This window comes from Pongo pygmaeus, chromosome 11, assembly GCF_028885625.2.
Source record: "Pongo pygmaeus isolate AG05252 chromosome 11, NHGRI_mPonPyg2-v2.0_pri, whole genome shotgun sequence".
Taxonomy (NCBI): Eukaryota; Metazoa; Chordata; class Mammalia; order Primates; family Hominidae; genus Pongo; species Pongo pygmaeus.
Genome location: NC_072384.2, coordinates 73,964,432 through 73,983,203, shown reverse-complemented (window position 1 = coordinate 73,983,203; position 18,772 = coordinate 73,964,432). Strand labels below are relative to the sequence as shown.

Here is an 18,772-nt window from a genome sequence, read left to right as displayed (position 1 = left end):
TTCTTCACTTTTGAAGGACACTTGCACTAGATACTAAATTTCTTCATCTTTGATTTTTTCACAGTGTGAATGTGATATGCTTAGGTGTAGATTTTTTGGTATTTATCTTTCTTGGTGTTTTCTGGGCTCTGGATATGTGGTTTGGTATATATCATTAGTTTTGGGAAATCCTCAGCCATTGTTATTTCAAATATTTCTTCTGTTCCTTTCTCTCTATTCTTCTATTATTTCCATTATACACATGTAACACCTTTCATAATTGTCCGACAGTTCTTGAATATTCTTTTTCTTTTCTCTCTTTCCAGTTTGGGAAGTTTCCACTGAGATATCTTAAAGCTCACTGGTTCCTTCCTCCTGAGGAGCCTGTCAAAGGCATTGTAAATATGAATTTACAACTAATCTAAGTCTGATAGTGTTTTTGATTTCTAGCATTTCTTTTGATTCTAAGAGTTTCCATCTCTTTGCTTACATTATCCATCTGTTCTTGCATGTTGTCTAGTTTTTCCATTAGAGCCCTTAACATATTAATCTTAGTTATTTTAAATTCCCAGTCTGATACTTCCAGAATCTCTGCCATATCTAAGTCTGGTTCTGATGCTTGCTTTTCTCTTGAGACTGTGGCTTTTGGTTTTTGGCATATGATATGGTTTGGCTGTGTCCCCACCCAGATCTCATCTTAAATTCCCACGTGTTGTGGGAAGGACCCAGTGGGAGGTAAATGAATCATGGGGACAAGTTCTTTCCCATGCTGTTCTCGTGACAGTGAATACGTCTCATGAGATCTGATGGTTTTAAAAAGAGGAATTCCCCTACACAAGCTTTCTTTCTTTGCCTGCTGCCATCCATGAAAGCCGTGACTTGTTCCTCCTTGCCTTCCACCATGATTGTGAGGCTTCCCCAGCCACATGGAACTGTAAGTCCAATTAAACCTCTTTCTTTTGTAAATTGTAAGTTTGGGGTATATCTTTATCAGCATGTGAAAACTAATATAGTAAATTGGTACCAATAGAGTGAGGAGTTGCTGAAAAGATACCTGAAAATGTGGAAGCAACTTTAGAACTGGGTAACAGCAGAGGCTGGAACAGTTTGGAGGGCTCAGAAGAAGACAGGAAAATGTGGGAAAGTTTGGAACTTCCTAGAGACTTGTTGAATAGCTTTGACAAAAATATTGATAGCAATATGAACAATAAGGCCCAGGCTGAGGTGATCTCAGATGGAGATAAGGAACTTGGGAACTGAGCAAAGGTGACTCTTGTGTTTTAGCAAAGAGACTGGCAGCATTTTGCTCCTGCCTTAGAGATTTGTGGAAGTTTGAACTTGAGAGAGATGATTTAGGATATCTGGCGGAAGAAATTTCTAAGCAGCAAAGCATTCAGGAGTTGACTTGGGTGCTATTAAAAACATTCAGTTTTTTAAGGGAAGCGGAGCATAAAAGTTCAGGAAATTTGCAGACTGACAATACGGTAAAAAAGAAAATCCCATTTTCTGAGGAGAAATTCAAGCCGGCTACAGAAATTTGCATGAGTAACAAGGAACCGAATGTTAATCCCCAAGACAATGGGGAAAATGTCTCCAAGAGCATGTCAGAAGTCTTCATGGCAGCCCCTCCCATTACAGGCCCAGAGGCCTAGGAGGAAAAAGTGGTTTTGTGTGCCAGGCCCAGGGTTCTGTGCTGTGTGCAGCCTAGGGACCTGGTGCCCTGTGTCCCAGCCACTCCAGCCATGGCTGAAAGAGGCCAATGTAGAGCTTGGGCTGTGGCTTCAGAGGGTGCAAGCCCCAAGCCTTGGCAGCTTCTATGTGGTTTTGAGCCTGTAAGTGCGCAGAAGTCAAGAATTGAGATTTGGGAACCTCCACCTAGATTTCAGATGTATGGAGATGCCCAGATGTCCAGGCAGAAGTTTGCTGCAGGGGCAGGGCCCTCATGGAGAACCTCTGCTAGGACAGTGCAGAAGGGAAATGTGGGGTTGGAGCCCCCACACAGAGTCCCTACTGGGGCACTGCTTAGTAGAGCTGTGAGAAGAGGGCCACCGTCCTGCAGACCCCAGAATGGTAGATCCACTGACAGCTTGCACAGTGTGCCTGGAAAAGCTGCAGATGCTCAATGTCAGCATATGAAAGCAGCCAGGAGGGAGGCTATACCCTGCAAAGCCATAGGGGCTGAGCTGCCCAAGGCCATGGGAACCCACCTCTTGCATCAGCGTGACGTGGATGTGAAACATGGAGTCAAAGGAGATCATTTTGGAGCTTTAAGATTTGACTGTCCTGCTGGATTTTGGACTTGCATGGAGCCTGTAGCCCCTGTGAAAACAAAGGGGCCAGTTTCTCTCATTTGGCATGGCTGAATTTAGCCAATACCTGTACTCCCACTGAATCTAGGAAGTAACTAACCTGCTTTTGATTTTAGAGGCTCATAGGCAGAAGAGATTTGCTTTGTCTTGGATGGAACTTTGGATGTGGACTTTTTTTTTGAGTTGATGCTGAAATGAGTTAGGACTTTGGAGGACTGTTGGAAAGGCATTATTCGTTTTGAAATGTGAGGATGTGAGATTGGGGAGGGGCCAGGGGTGGGATGATATGGTTTGGCTGTGTCCCCACCCAGATCTCATCTTGAATTCTCATGTGTTGTGGGAGGGACCCAGTGGGAGGTAATTGAATCATGGGATCAAGTCTTTCCCATGCTGTTCTTGTGACAGTGATTAAGTCTCACAAGATTTGATGGTTTTAAAAAGAGGAATTCCCCTGCACAAGCTCTCTCTCTTTGCCTGCTGCCATCCATGTAAGACGTGATTTGCTCCTCTTTGCCTTCCACCATGATTGTGAGGCTTCCCCAGCCACGTGGAACTATAAGTCCAATTAAACCTCTTTCTTTTGTAAATTTCCCAGTCTAGGGTATGTCTTTATCAGCAACATGAAAACAGACTAATACAGCATACCTTATAATTTTTTGTTGAAAGCTGGACATGGTGTATCAGGTAAAAGGAACTGAGGTAAACAGACCTGTAAGGTGAGGTTTTATGTTTATCTGGCTAGGCCTTAGACTGTGTCTACTGTTTGCTGTCACTGTAGATGTCAGAGGCTAAAATTTCCTCTGGTGTCCTTGTTTTTGTCTGCTCTTTAGCTTTCCCAAAAGACTCCTCTTTCAGTATTAAGGGTCTGAGCCTTGCAGTTCTTTCATTTTTAATCCCCTGATATTATACAGGAATGCTCCTGATGTGGTAGTAAGATGTGGGAGAGAAGGAAGCATTCTCTTATTCTATGATTAGGTCTTAGTCTTTCAGTGAGCCTGTGCCTGTGGGCTGTAACCTTCACATGTGCTTCTCAACTTTATTTTCCCATGTAGGCTTGGCTATGGTGACATAGTTGCCCTTGAGAGTAAGCATTTGTTAAGGAAAACAAAATGCTCTGGGTATATTTGGAAATGATTACTTTTCCCTTCCCACTGATGGAAGGGAAGCACACGGAGATTGTTCTTTGGTCTTCACAATGAGAACCTGGTGGAGACTCTGGAAATAAAACTCATGAAAGGGGGCTCTACTATGGTTGGGCCTCTAGGAGCTTTTATCTGTCAAGCTAGTCCATGCTCAGCCTCCAACAATTAGTCAAATTACTCTAAGTATTCCTACCAATGGCTGGCTCCAGGAGTAGTTTCTCATTCCAGCAAGCTATAATACTCTGTATTACCTGTCTCTCCAGTTTTCAGGGCAGCGGTTTGCCTTGCGACCTCAATTCTCTGATAAATGTAAGATTTTTTTTTTTTTTTTTTTTTGAGGCAGAGTCTCGCTCTGTCACCCAGGCTGGAGTGCAGTGGCGCGATCTCGGCTCACTGCAAGCTCCACCTCCCTCCCGGGTTCACGCCATTCTCCTGCCTCAGCCTCCTGAGTAGCTGGGACTACAGGCACCCATCACCATGCCTGGCTAATTAAGATTTTTAAATTTTCTGTTTTTTCAGCTTTTTTCTTGTTATGAGAATAAGAGGACTTTCAAGCTCAAAATTATAAAAGCAACAAAAAGTGAATAAACATTGACTCCAAATTTGTTAACATTTATTTCATATTTTACTAATTGAGTTTTGGATTTTTCAGTTTAAGTTATTATATATTTATAGTTACTTTGCCATAATTTTTCGTTTTTGTTTTGTTGAGAAAAGGTCTTGCTTTGTCCGCCAGGCCGGAGTGCAGTGGCACAGTCGCAGCTCACTGCAGCCTCGACCTCCTGGGCTCAAGCAATCCTCCCATCTCAGCCTTCAGAGTAGCTGGGACCACAGGCACATACCACAATGCCTGGCTCATTTTCAAATTTTTTTGTAAAAAAATTTACAGGCTCTCACTATGTTGCCCAGGCTAGTCTCAAACTCCCAGGTTCAAGTGTTCCTCTGGCCTCGGCCTCCCAAAGTGCTGGGATTACAGGCATAAGCCACAATGCCCAGCCCTGCCATAATTTTTTTAAATTTAGCTAATTTTTTCAAATATTTGGGACTGAGTAGACAGGATAATATGGTAAATTTCATGATTGAATAAAAGTAAATTTCAAATTAAAAATAATGTCATCAGATACACTATACATATACAAAATTGCTTTAAAAAAAAATAAGAATTGCCTAAGTCTGAGTTCTGGACACACCACAAATGGGTAAAATATGATAGGGACTTAATGTCTCAAATGTTTCTATCCAATCTTGTTTACACTATAGTTTTTAGTGTGTTCTAACCATATGAAAATGAACAATTTAAATTAAGGAAGTTTTATTTTACACTTCCTGCAAAGATTTGTTTGTGTGTCAGTGTTCTTCTTGCCTAATTTTTCCTAATTCTTGATTTAGTTTTTCTTGAAGAATGCTGCACTAAGCCATGGTACTGATAGACGGTTTTTGCAAGAAGCGCTGCACATGCTTCTCCTCCATCTTTTCATAAACCTTTCGTGTTGAAGGCATTTTTGTTGCTTGGGAACACATTTGGGAAATTTACCAAAATAATTGTCTGATCATAATATTTGCTAGGAAGACAGCTAGGAGCATACCAGAGGAACTTCCTGTAGAAAGAAAGATGATAAACTCAGTTGCCCTTCTGGCAATCCTACTTGAATCTGTTACAGATCAGTTCCCTTATGCAACTCCTTGAAGAGGTGAAGTCCTACCAGGATAGCTACTCATAGCCCTGCATCTAATGGCAGACTTCTTTTTAATCCTCCAACATAATTCTACTGCAGAAAAACATTTGTGTTACCAGAATTTTATTAAAGCTAAACTCCTAAAACAGGCAGATATTGAAACTAGTAAATAAAGAACTGAACTCAAAATAAAGAGGTGAAGTTAGGCACCATTTCCCTCTTTTATAATATATAGTTGATCGTAGTTGATTGTACTTGATTATAATTAATTATAAGTCTCTACTTTATAATATGTAGGTGATTTGATATTGAAAATTTTTTTATGCAAGAGGAAGCTAGTTAGTTGAAAAGAAACACTGGCCTATTAACAAGGTATTTTAGTAAAACTTGTCCAGTCATAGTGCTTCAAAGGTCACAATGATACTCCTTATTAGTACTTCACATTTTGGCTATTTTATTTTAGGTATTACCAATGGTTAAGTCATTTCAAATTATTTATACACATTATTATAATTTTGTAATTAAATTTGTTGTTAGCATGACTATTCCTTGAAATTTTGTTGACTTGAAAAAATTAATTACAATCTTGTTCTGTCAGTAAATGACCCTGCTGGTGTTAAGGGCATGTACTAGTGGAGGGTACACCTCCCATAATCTCAAAGGGGTATTATGATTCTCCAATCACAGTCATAACTCTCTTTTACATGACTCTTCCTATTACCATCATTTCATCTACTCAAGGTCTATCAGCTTCAAGTAAAGAAATTAGCTTGTGATTACCTGAGAAGAGAAGAATGAATGAAATTTAGTTCACTCAGTAAATATTAATTCCTCTACCCAAATCATACTTAATGAATTTAACACAAACCCCCATGTTTCACTACTGGTTTAGTGAGTGAGTGAATGGAAAGGCTTTGCTAACTATTCTAAACATTACCGTTTATAATCTCTTCTGAATGTATAATAAAAATTTATAATTTAAGTCTTTCCTATCAAATAATTTTCCCCAAAATATTATAAACTTGAAGGCAAAAAACAAGTTCTCTCAAGTATTAAGGAGATAAAATAATAAACTCTCAATATTACACACTAATTTTTTAAAAATTTATTTATTTATTTTACTTTAAGTTCTAGGGTGCATGTGCACAACGTGCAGTTTGTTACATATGTATACATGTGCTGTGTTGGTTTGCTGCACCCATTAACTCATCATTTACATTAGGTATTTCTTCTAATGCTGTCCCTCCCCCATTCCCCCACCTCATAACAGGCCCCAGTGTGTGATGTCCCCTTTCCTGTGTCCAAGTGTTCTCATTGTTCAATTCCCACCTATGAGTGAGAACATGTGGTGTTTGGTTTTCTGTCCTTGCGATAGTTTGCTCAGAATGATGGTTTCCAGCTTCATCCATGTTGCTACAAAGGACATGAACTCATCCTTTTTTATGGCTGCGTAGTATTCCATGGTGTAGATGTGCCACATTTTCTTAATCCAGTCTGTCATTGATGGACATTTGGCTTGGTTCCAAGTCTTTGCTATTGTGAATAGTGCTGCAGTAAACATACGTGTGCATGTGTCTTTATAGTAGAATGATTTATAATCCTTTGGGTATATACCCAGTAATGGAATCGCTGGGTCAAATGGTATTTCTAGTTCTAGATCCTTGAGGAATTGCCACACTGTCTTCCACAGTGGTTGACTAGTTTACGCTCCCACCAACAGAGTAAAAGCGTTCCTATTTCTCCACATCCTCTCTAGCACCTGTTGTTTCCTGACTTTTTAATGATCGCCATTCTAACTGGTATTACACACTAATTTTTTAAACCATTTTCTATGTTATATACTTGGGATATGTAAGTTTGAATTCCCTATGTGGAGGTCTTCTCATAGAGAGATATATAATGTATAGATATAATGAGTGGCTACAGTACCATAGTCACTCAGTAATCACTGTTTATGGATTTAAAATCTCTCTCTTTTTTTTTTTTTTTTAAGTAAAATGCACTGGTCTTAAATGTAGAGTTTGAATTTGACAAATGTATACACCTAGGTAACCAACATCCCTGACAAGATACAGAGCATTGCCATCACCCTAGAAAATGCCCTTCTGTCCTTTTCCAGGCTGCCTTCTCCTCCCACAACCATTTTTCTAATTCCTAATCCAATATATTAATTTTATCTGTTCTTGAGCTTCTTATAAGTGAAATCATACAGTAGGTACTCTTTCGTATCTCATTTCTTTGATTCAACAAGTTTTTGAGGCTCATGGATACCTAACTTTTTAAGAGCATTCATATTCCCATAACTCATTTAAAACATAATGCTAACTTCTGGGCTGGGCACAGTGGCCCATGCCTGTAATCCCAGCACTTTGAGAGGCTGAGGTCAAGAGTTCGAGACCAGCCTGGCCAATATGGTGAACCTTGTCTCTACTAAAAACACAGAAATTAGCTGGGCATGGTGGCGTGCACCTGTAATCCCAGCTCCTTGGGAGACTGAGGCAAGAGGATTGCTTGAACCTGGGAGGCAGAGGTTGCAGTGAGCTGAGATTGTGCCACTGCACTCCAGCCTGGGCAACAGGCTGAGACTCTGTCTCAAAAAATAATAGTAATAGTAATAATAATGCTAACTCCTAATACTTCAGGTTCATCACAGCACAAATGATTTTTTGTAGTCTTGTAGGGCTATGAATTAACTATTACTGCCAGATGTATCATCACTAAAATATTTGCATATAAATTAAGTTGAAAATATAAGTAATTACATATAAGTCATATATCTTTATATTCATTCTAGGCCGGGCACGGTGGCTCACGCCTGTAATCCCAGCACTTTGGGAAGCCAAGGCTGGTGGATCATTTGAGGTCAGGAGTTCGAGACCAGCCTGGCCAGCATGGTGAAACCCCGTCTCTACTAAAATACAAAAATTAGCCGGGTTTTGTGGCCAGCGCCTGTAATCACAGCTACTGGGAGGCTGAGGCAGGAGAATCACCTGAACCCAGGAGGTGGAAGTTGCAGTGAGCTGAGATGGTGTCATTGCACTTCAGCCTGGGCGACAGAGCAAGATTCCCTCTCAAAAAAAAAAATAAATAAATAAAAATAAAATATCTTCATTCTGTAAGCCAAAGTTTCTAATAAACAGTGATTTTTTTTACTAGCATACAATAAGGACAGTTTCATATTTCTTAGCCTTTGTGTACTTTCCAGACACATAGACTAAAACGAAATGTTTAATTTTTCCTTTACATTGTGTGTTTCAGTAGACATCAATTAGCTGTCTTCAGTATGAACTTGGGATAAGGGCAATAAGAAACCCTATTGTTTCCAGCCTCCACTAAGGTGAACTGGCAGTGTGTCAGGAAAATTCCCAGTATGGAGCAGTTTTATTACAATTCAGTACAGTTGGTTCTTGCATAACCTTTAGAAAATCATACATAAAACATTCTCATCTATATAAATAAAAATCACCCACACACTTTATTAATAGCTTTGTTCACTTTTTTCCTGGGTGTTATGCTGCATGTTCCTACTGAGCCCCTTTTTTTAGTCTTTTTAAAAGATAACTTTAAGCTTTCTTAAAAGCAGAAAGGTTATGGTAATATTAGTAATCAAATATAAGTGTAAGGTAATTCTTGATAAATCCCATTAGACACATATCTCCCTCCTGATCACATACTCTAACTAGTGTCTAACTGTCCTTTTTACATTTAGTGACAGGGACTGGCTTATTCACTAGATATAGCCAATTTAACTTTAGGAAAGAAAAAGGGACAGAAGATTGTACTTTCTTTCATTTGTGATAATGTTGGGGTTTATTTTAAAACAACTTTTATGGTTATATTACTGTTAGTTTGACTGCAATAAATACATGGGAAAGTGATTACAAGAACATACAAGTAGTCTTGGCCTCCTTTTTCTTTAGCTAGAAACATGTTTTCATTAACCAGAAGTGTATTTTTAGGTGTCATTTTCCTAAATCCAAACTTTACAAAACTTGCCTTATATTCCCCCAAAGTATGTGGTATAAAATATCAAAATAATTTAATAATAAGCCTCTAGACTTAACTATTAACTACCAATTTATAGGAAATATAAGAGCTAGAGAAACATGTTAAATGGCATCACTGTCCAGAATGTGGGAAATCTACAGGACAAATTACCCAATTTCTTTAACAAATGAATAACAATAGGGAGGGGAAGATAGGTAAATATTTTAAAGAGATCTATAAATCAAATAGAATATGTGGACCTTGTTTGTATCCTAATCTGAACAAACCAACTGTAAAAAGATACTTTTGAGACAGTTTGAGAAATCTGAATATTGACTATTTGATGACATTTTAAAATTATCAGTGTTGAGAGGCATAATAAAGGTATTGAGGTTGACATTTTATTTAAAATATTCTATAAAAAAATAAATTTGGAATGACAAAATATTAATTGTTGAAGCTATGTGATGTAGGTTTGCAATTTTCCATAGTATAAAGTTAAATTAAAACACACACACATACACACAATGAGAAGGGAAAAAAAATAGATCATCACTGTAATAGGAAGCAAAACTATATTCACTTTAGGGTAGCAATTTAGTTTCAGCCAATAGTGGCATCCTATAAATTAAGTACATAATGTGTTAAATTTGGGAGAAGGAGAGACAGGCCGGTCGGTCAGTCTGTCCTCTTTCCTTCCCCTTCCCCTTTCCTTCCTTCCTTCCTTCCTTCTTTCTTTCTTTCCTTCTTCCCATCTATCTGCCTTTTTTTCTGTCTTTCTTTTGACAGGATCTCACTCTGTTGCTCAGGCTGGAGTGCAGTGGTGAGATCACAGGCTCACTGCACCCTCAACCTCCTGTGTTCAAGTGATCCTCCCACCTCACCCTCTCTAGTAGCTGGGAGTATAGGCATGTGCGCCACCACGGCCAGCTAATTTTTGTATTTTTTGTAAAGACAGGGTCTCACCATGTTGCCCAAGCTGGTCTTGAACTCCTGGACTCAGGCAATCCACCCGCCTTTGCCTCCCAAAGTGCCGGGACTACAGGCATGAGCCACTGCGCCTGGCCAGGAAAGGCATTTCTAATTCAGCCTTACCTAACCTACAACTCACTGCCCCCTTTTCTCCTACTTAATACCATAAAATTGTAGGTGATAATGCATTGTTTGGAAAGAATGATGGGCCAGGGGCGGTGGCTCACGCCTGTAATCCCAGCACTTTGGGAGGCCGAGGCGGGCGGATCACGAGGTCAGGAGATCGAGACCATCCTGGCTAAAGAAAAGAATGATGAACTTCGAATGGAGCAGATGGACCTAGTGTTTGCAGTGAAACACAAGTGTCTTTGACTTCAGCTTTAGTCTCCCTCCTATGCCATTTGTGGCATTCCCCTGGGACTGCCATACTATAATTGTGGAGTCAGTTGTATGCCATTTCCTCATAGACAGAACTTTTGAGTTTATATATTATTCTTTGATAAAATACCTATTTTACAACAGGACATTCTTTTTTTACCTTTCATTGTTTTTGTTCTGTAAAAATGAATACTCTTAGTGAGTAGATTAAGCCCTTTACACACATAATTTTGTGTGGCATAATTTACCTTCTAGGAATTTTTTCTTTCCTGAGACTCGATTTCATGGTATTTTTCTAGTAGAGCCTGGGTCTAATCAGAACATGGAACTGTACACAATTGGTATTTTGATACTTATCCATATCACAGCAAAGAAAAGTTTGTAAAATAAATGAATGTTGAAAGCAGTTTCTTCAGTGGACCTGCTTTTCTAAGTGGGAACATTGATTTTCATGCTGTGAAGGCTTGGCTGAGATGATCTAGAAAGGAGCCCTCACAAATCTGCATTTTAGAACAAATGCCTTCTTTCTGAATTCTCTAGTATTATTCTACCATGACAAATTTAAGAATAAGCCAAACAATTTTTAAGATCCAACTCCAGCTATAATTGAAATTATTAAGGCACCATACATAAAAGTAGTTATTTTGCATTTGAACGTATTTGTGTAATCTATTTTATCAACATATCTGTAATCATCTATTTTATCAACCAAATTTTGAGTTCTCAAAAGATCTGGAGTCATTTCTGTCAACGTAACTCTACATAGCCTCTGTCATAATAATATGAAAGTAGAAAGATACTTGCTAAATATATCTTGATTAAACCTGACTTGTTTCATCTCCTAAACCTAGAACTTTAAACCCAGAACTTTGGTTGATAGGAGAAGGTTTAAGTACAAAAAAATATGTGAATAAGACTGGATTGTGAAAAGTATTACTACTAAGAGCATTTTTTTGAATTACGAAAAGTACCATAAGATAGTGATGGAAGTTGGATAGTGGCCGGGTGCAGTGGCTTACAACTGTAATCCCAGTACTTTGGGAGACCTAGGCAGGTGTATTATTTGAGCTGAGGCATTCAAGACCAGCCTGGGCAACATGGCAAAACCCTGTCTCTACCAAAAAAATATATATATATACACATATATAAAATATATATACATATATAAATTATATATACATATAAAATATATATTATATATAAAATATATATTATATATACATATATTATATATACTATACATATAATTATGTATTATATAATATATATATTATATAAAGTATATTATATATATTTTATATTATATAATATACATAATTTATATATACATATATAATATACCTTATAAAAAACAATTTCTTATATAAGAAAGTTGAATAGCTACTGGTAAAAATAATAGTTGTTACTCTTTATTAAGTACTGTTTGTCGAGCACTTCACTAAGCACTGTATTTACAGTCATACATTGTGAAAGTGCTAAATTTATATACTACACAGTTTTCAGTTGGCGTTTTTGAAAAATATAAATGCTAGCAGAGTAATGATTGTTTAATAGTCTGTATAATCTCTGTAACACTGGGGAAATACATCATTTTCTTGAAGTAGTTGGAAGTACTGTAAAGAAGGCATGCTTTCTATAACATCTTATTAAAATTACCCATCTTGTGATGAAAACTGATGAAATTAGTATAACCTCTCATCATGATGGCCAAGCTTTGTGACCCTTTATTGGAGTGGTTTTTATTCTAATTATTAACCAGTTTGGTGTCTGAATTCATTCGATATCTAATAAAATTGTTGACAAGGAAATATAGTTTTGACACTTCAGAAGAGACATTTTCTACTTTATAAAATTAAGTTCCTACATGTGAAATTTGAGAAGCCACCAAAGTAAACATTCTATTATTCATTTAAAGCTCTTAATTGAGCCGGGCGCGGTGGCTCACGCCTGTAATCCCAGCACTTTAGGAGGCTGAGGCGGGCAGATCACGAGGTCAGGAGTTTAAGACCAGCCTGACCAACATGGTGAAACCTCGTTTCTACTACAAATACAAAAATTAGCCAGGCGTGGTGGCGGATGCCTGTAATCCCAGCTACTCCAGAGGCTGAGGCAGGAGAATTGCTTGAACCTGGGTGGCGGAGGTTGCAGTGAGCCGAGATCACGCCACTGCACTCCAACCTGGTCAACAGAGCAAGACTCCATCTCACACACACACACACAAAAAAGCTCTTAATTGTATGAGCACTTCTGTGCCATTTAGAGGCAACCAGCATTAATATTTAAAATTCAATTTTATTTAAGATTGTATTATCAATATTAGCAACCAGACTGAATAATTAAAGGGCCATTAAAGTAATACATAGGAATTAAAATTTTTGTATAGAAGAAAAAAATTAAAAACCCTCTTGGTTTTAAAATGAAATATTAATATAAGACAGGTGTTTTTGTTTGTTTTTAACTAAATAAGCCTTTTTTTCCTAAAACTATGCCATCATTAATAACTTCCCCCATATTCCAATAATAGACAGTTTTTTCCGATCATCTCCCTAGTACCTAGGGCAAACTTTCAGTTGTTCTTGGCAATATGAATGGAATGGTAAAGCCCGGAAAGTCCAGTAAAATATATTATCTTATAACTGAGTTTTTCTCACCAAATTTTTAACCACATCTGCTATTGACAGGTAAACAAATTTGAACTGATTGCCTTTTGCTTTCCATGATAACATGCAGGTGAGCGCGCAAATAAGTGGTAAAAGACCAACGAAGCAGTAAAAAGGAATAGACAAAGTATTTAACCAGAAAACTAAAGAACTCATCTCTGAATATTTTTCTATCCCCCTACCCTCCCTTTTGAACTCCTTTTTGGCAGTAACTGTCTCATTCTTCCTTAAATGACAGACACATCAGCTGGAGTAGTTCATTTAAGCCAGTGTGGGTGATTTAGGCTGGCAACTTTAAATAGCTGCCATGAAATGTTGTCATTAGTTTGCTATCTGCAGGGAAAACAAAATGAAACAGGAATATACAAAATGAGATAAGAGTCTCTCTTACCTTGCATATAAACCTTATGTTTGAGGGTAGGGGGCAAACCTTTTAAAAAAATTATTTATTTATTTATTTAGAGACAGGGTTTTGCCATGTTGGCCAAGCTGGTCTTGAACTCCTGGGCTCAAGTGATCCTCCCGCCTCGGCCTCCCAAAATGCTGGGATTACACACATGAGCCACCACTCCCAGCTGAAAATTTTTAAAATTTATTGTTAGTTCATATTTGGGAACCAAAAAGCTCACTTTTCAGTCTGAGATTTTGCAAAAGTGGAAGTGTAGTATAAAACAATATAAAACATACATACCAATAGCCAGCCTAAAACTGCTTGTTAGCAACCCAAGCTAGTAATTAAAAATTTCAAAATCTGGGAATAAAAGCAAGATTAATTAAAGTACTTGGTGGTTACCCATAGGGGTGTGTGTGTGTGTGTGTGTGTGAGATTAGCAACCACTTTGCAATGTATTCAGTATTGTTATTTGACAAATAAGGATGAGGAATTTTGAATTGGAAATAAGGATAATAAATTCCTCATGTACCTTTAAAAATACATCTTTTAAATGAACTCTTACTGAGAGAATAACTACTAAAAGTTTAATTGTAGTTTTTTATTATAATATTTTGCTTTGATTTTATACTAAAAACTGCCAACCAGATAACATCTAAATGTATCTTTTTCAATATGAAAGAGTTACATAAGAAGACTCCCCTTGCACGTAAAGAAAAATGCAATTATTTTCTATTCTGAATCTCCAGACTGCTGTTTTAGAAAATCATATCTGATTATTTGCTCAGCAGAAGATTATTGAGTTGATTTAGCTGTGATTTTACTTAACAAAGCTTCAACTGCATTCCTACTGTGGAGTCCGAAAAAGGTAGAGAGATATAAATGATACATTCAAACTGTGATTTTTGTGAACAGGGCCATCGATGCACCCCTCGGAGCTAATAGCGGAGATGAGAAACAGTGGGTTTGCACTGAAACGAAATGTACTGGGGAGAAACTTGACCGCAAATGATCCATCACAGGTAATGATCTTTCTATCAGTAAGCTGAAAATGTCTATAAATCTAAATGTGATTGCTTGTGAATTGCTACTTAATGTTTTCCAATATGCATATATCCATAGGAAAGTAAGATAGAGCAAAGAAAATGCCCAAAATGTATTTTGATTTTGCTTTATTATTTTAATCTAAATGAGAAATTGTTTATAAACCTGTATTTTAATAAATGAAACTGCTCCTCTGAGTTTATGTGGATAAAATATCTAACTGAACTGGTGATGAGTTTGTTGGTTTTTCCTTCCTGCTAACTTACCCCTGATATGACATTAAATAGAACCAATGGTTAGAAGTATGTAAAAACCCCTAAAAATTGTAGAAAATATTTTAAACTTATTTATTTTATTAAACTATACATAGATCCAGAAAATGATTGAGTTTGAAGGGCTATATTATTATATATTTGATAATGTGCTGTTGAAATTATAATAAAAGCTAAAATTGTAGATATTTTGACATTCCTATAAAACTCATAATCTTCTTTTTTATATTTCATTAAATTAAAAATAAAGTATTTAAACTGGCAAGTGTTAACATTCAAGAGATAGAGAATGGAAGTCATGCTCTAAACATTTTATCTGTGTTTGTCTATCATCCTTTTCCTGGAAAAGTTTCCTAATGCTGGCAAAGCAGTCATGTTAACCTCTTAGTGCTGTATGATCCACTTTGGCAGGGAGACTACAAAAAATTTTTTTAATTCTCTCCCACTTCCCAATCCAAAATGTCATATTCATCTACAGTGTGTCCCTGATACAAAACTTATTTATAAATGTTTTCTTTTTTATCTGCTAACTACCTTGTCTTGAAATCTAGCAATTTAATGATATCTTTGTTGACTCAGGAGTATGTTGCAAGTGAGGGTGAAGAAGATCCAGAAGTTGAATTTTTAAAGTCACTAACAACCAAACAAAAACAGAAACTTCTCAGGTAATTTAAAAGTATGTATTTAATAGATTTATTTTTTCCTTAGTATTCATCTCAGTATCGTATTCAACTCTGATCCTAAGAGCTCATGAAGGTACTTAAACCATGCATCACATTTATTGATTGTTCTTCACCCATAGCTAATACAATTTTGTCTGTCTTTTCAGTAACATGGAAATGAGTGTAAGATTGTATACTCAGATTATACCACAAAACTATTGCACTTTGCAGAATGTTTAATTTAGAATTAGACTTATTTATAGCTTTTACTTTTCAAAACAGATTTGTATGTATCTTCGCACACAATTTGTTCTTAGGAAACATTTTTGGCCTTTTTTTAATGTTTTGTAAAATTTTATGAGAATGCAGCAAGAATGCTTAAATTTAAGGTAAACATGAATTTTGTTAAACAGACTACCTCCAAATTAAAAGAATCCAAGAAATGTCTGCTGGGTCCAACAGAGGGAGCTCATGATGCTTTCAGTATGTAGAGTTTTGAGAATGGCTGGACAGAGCCTAGAGACTTCTTTTCAGAGTAACTCAAACATACCATATAAACAAGTTATTTCTCCAAGAATGTGAAGTACTCTTTAGAAATTGAGAATGTTTTAATAGGATTGTCCTATTTATAAAACTAAACAATTGTTGAAAACAAGTATTAACTATATTAGTTTATAAAACCAGTATTTCAAAAGTTTAATGTGTACTCTTACTCAGAATTTCTGGAGAATATTCTCTTGAGTTTTGATAATGTTGATTAATATTTACATACTATAAAATAGTACATAAAATTAATTTTTCATCTGATTATAGCTATGTATTTGCTTTTATACTAGTTCCAACTGATGTTACACACCTTTCACAGTCTTTCTTTAGCATGACCATTTAAAGTGCTATATAATTTCAACTCAGTAAGAATTTAACAAAAAAGTAGTCATTACTATTGACGTATAGTCAGAAAATTAGCTTGATGCATTTAATTTTTTAATTTAATGTGTTCATGCTTTGAATAATTTTAAAGGAAGAAAATGAGTTGTCATTTAGTAAACAATGCGTTCATATATGGATACCAGTTTTTTTTGTTTTAATTTTGTTTTTCTTTTTTTTTTTTTTTTTTTTTTTAAAGACAGAGTCTCACTCTTTTGCCCATGCTGGAGTGCAGTGGCATGATTTTGACTCACTGCAACCTCCGCCTCCCGGGTTCAAGCGATTCTCCTGCCTCAGCCTCCTGAGTAGCTGGGATTACAGGCAGGTGCCACCATGCCCGGCTAATTTTTGTATTTTTACTGGAGATGGGGTTTCACCATGTTGGTCAGGCTGGTCTCGAACTCCTGACCTTGTGATCCGCCCACCTCGGCCTCCCAAAGTGCTGGGATTACAGGTATGAGCCACCGCACCCTGCCATGGATACAATTTTTAATAACTTCTAAGAAAATATATTGTTTGTTCATAACTTACAGTTGATGAAATAACTGTTCTTCACACAGTCTGTTACTGTTTATTTCCCAATTACAGGAAATTAGATCGACTGGAGAAGAAAAAAAAGAAAAAAGATAGAAAAAAGAAAAAGCTTCAGAAGAGCAGAAGTAAACACAAAAAACATAAGTCTTCTTCATCTTCCTCCTCCTCCTCCTCCTCCTCCTCCTCTTCCTCTACTGAGACTTCAGAAAGCAGTAGTGAGAGTGAGAGTGACAATAAAGAAAAAAAAATACAAAGGAAGAAAAGAAAGAAAAACAAGTGTTCAGGGCATAACAACAGTGATTCTGAAGAGAAGGACAAGTCTAAGAAGAGAAAGCTTCATGAAGAACTTTCTAGCAGTCACCATAACCAGGAAAAAGCCAAGGAAAAGCCCAGGTTCTTAAAACACGAGAGTTCTAGGGAGAACAGCAAATGGAGCCATTCTGATTCTGACAAAAAGTCCAGAACCCGTAATCATAGCCCAGAGAAGAGAGGCTCTGAAAGAAAGGAGGGGAGCAGCAGAAGCCACGGCAGGGAGGAAAGGAGCCGGAGAAGCTGGAGCAGAAGTCCTGGTAGTTACAAGCAAAGGGAGATAAGGAAACGGCCACAGCGAAGTCCCGATGAAGAGCAAAGCAGAAGAAATGACACTAGAAGCCATGGCACAGACTTGTACAGAGGAGAAAAAATGTACAGAGAGCACCCAGGAGATGCACATACTAAAGTGACACAAAGAGAATGAAGCAGAAGTAGAGAAGAAAGACTGTATGTGACAATTACTTGGGAATAAAAATATCTCCACTTTTTTATTGAATACCTTTAGCAAGGGCTAAATTATGTACTATTGTCTTTCTAACAAAAAAGCTCAATTTTAATTTTTCATCTCTAGACTGTCAATTCAAATACAAAACTACATGAGTACTATAAGAATGAATTTTGCAAATATTTGTAAGTAAGCTATTTTGGGGCTGTAGAAATATTTTCTGTTGGTAACTGTTTCTTGTTCCCCATACCAGATAAAAACTGCATATAACTCTGTGACATTTTCTTTGTTCTGAAACATCATTAAAAGAATGACAGTATACTGAATGGGTATAATTTAATTTTTTCAATTCAAATTTGTTATTCTAGGATTTGAATTTGGTTGAAGTGAATTGTAATAATTATTATTCAAATTCATTAGTATAAATTAAACAAGGATTAATAAATCTTTAAGACTTTTAAGCCCCCTTTAGGTGTTTTGTTCTATAGAATAAGCTGTTTACATTTGGATAATATTAGTTTTCTGTGCAGGTATACAAATTACCTCAAACTTAAAACAGTCCAACTGGGCCAGGCACGGTGGCTTATGCCTGTAATCACAGCACTTTGGGAGGCCCAGGTGGGCGGATCACCTGAGGTCAGGAGTTCGAGACCAGCCTAGCCAACATGGTGAAACCCCCTGTCTACTAAAAATACAAAAAATTAGCTGGGCATGGTGGCATGCACTGTAGTTCCAGCTATTCGGGAGGCTGAGGCAGGAGAATCGCTTGAACCTGGGAGGTGGAGTTTGCAGTGAGCCGAGATTACGCCACTGCAATCCAGCATGGGCGACAGAGTGAGACTCCGTCTCAAAAAAAAAAAAAAATTAGCCAGGCATGGTGGTGCGCACCTGTAGTCCCGGCTACTCAGGAGGCAGAGGTGGGAGAATCGCTTGAACCCAGGAGGCGGAGGTTGCAGGGAGCCAAGATCACGCCACTGCACTCCAGCCTGGGTGACAGAGCAAGACTCCATCTCAAAAACAAAACAAAACAAAAAACAGTCCAACTGTATTAACAGTTCTGGAAGTCAGAAGTTTGACATGGG

General features: G+C 37.2%; 1 protein-coding gene across 1 annotated transcript in view; it reads left to right on the top strand.

Annotated features, from left to right (window-relative positions):
• CIR1 (corepressor interacting with RBPJ, CIR1) overlaps positions 1–18,016 on the top strand; it is a 47,391-nt gene extending 29,375 nt beyond the window's left edge. The window contains exons 7-9 of the mRNA XM_054477373.2: positions 14,410–14,516; positions 15,390–15,475; positions 16,988–18,016. Of these exons, the coding sequence (XP_054333348.1) occupies positions 14,410–14,516; positions 15,390–15,475; positions 16,988–17,669 (875 nt within the window). The 3' untranslated portion in view covers positions 17,670–18,016. The remainder of the gene's footprint in view (positions 1–14,409; positions 14,517–15,389; positions 15,476–16,987) is intronic.
• The last annotated feature ends 756 nt before the right edge of the window (positions 18,017–18,772 follow it).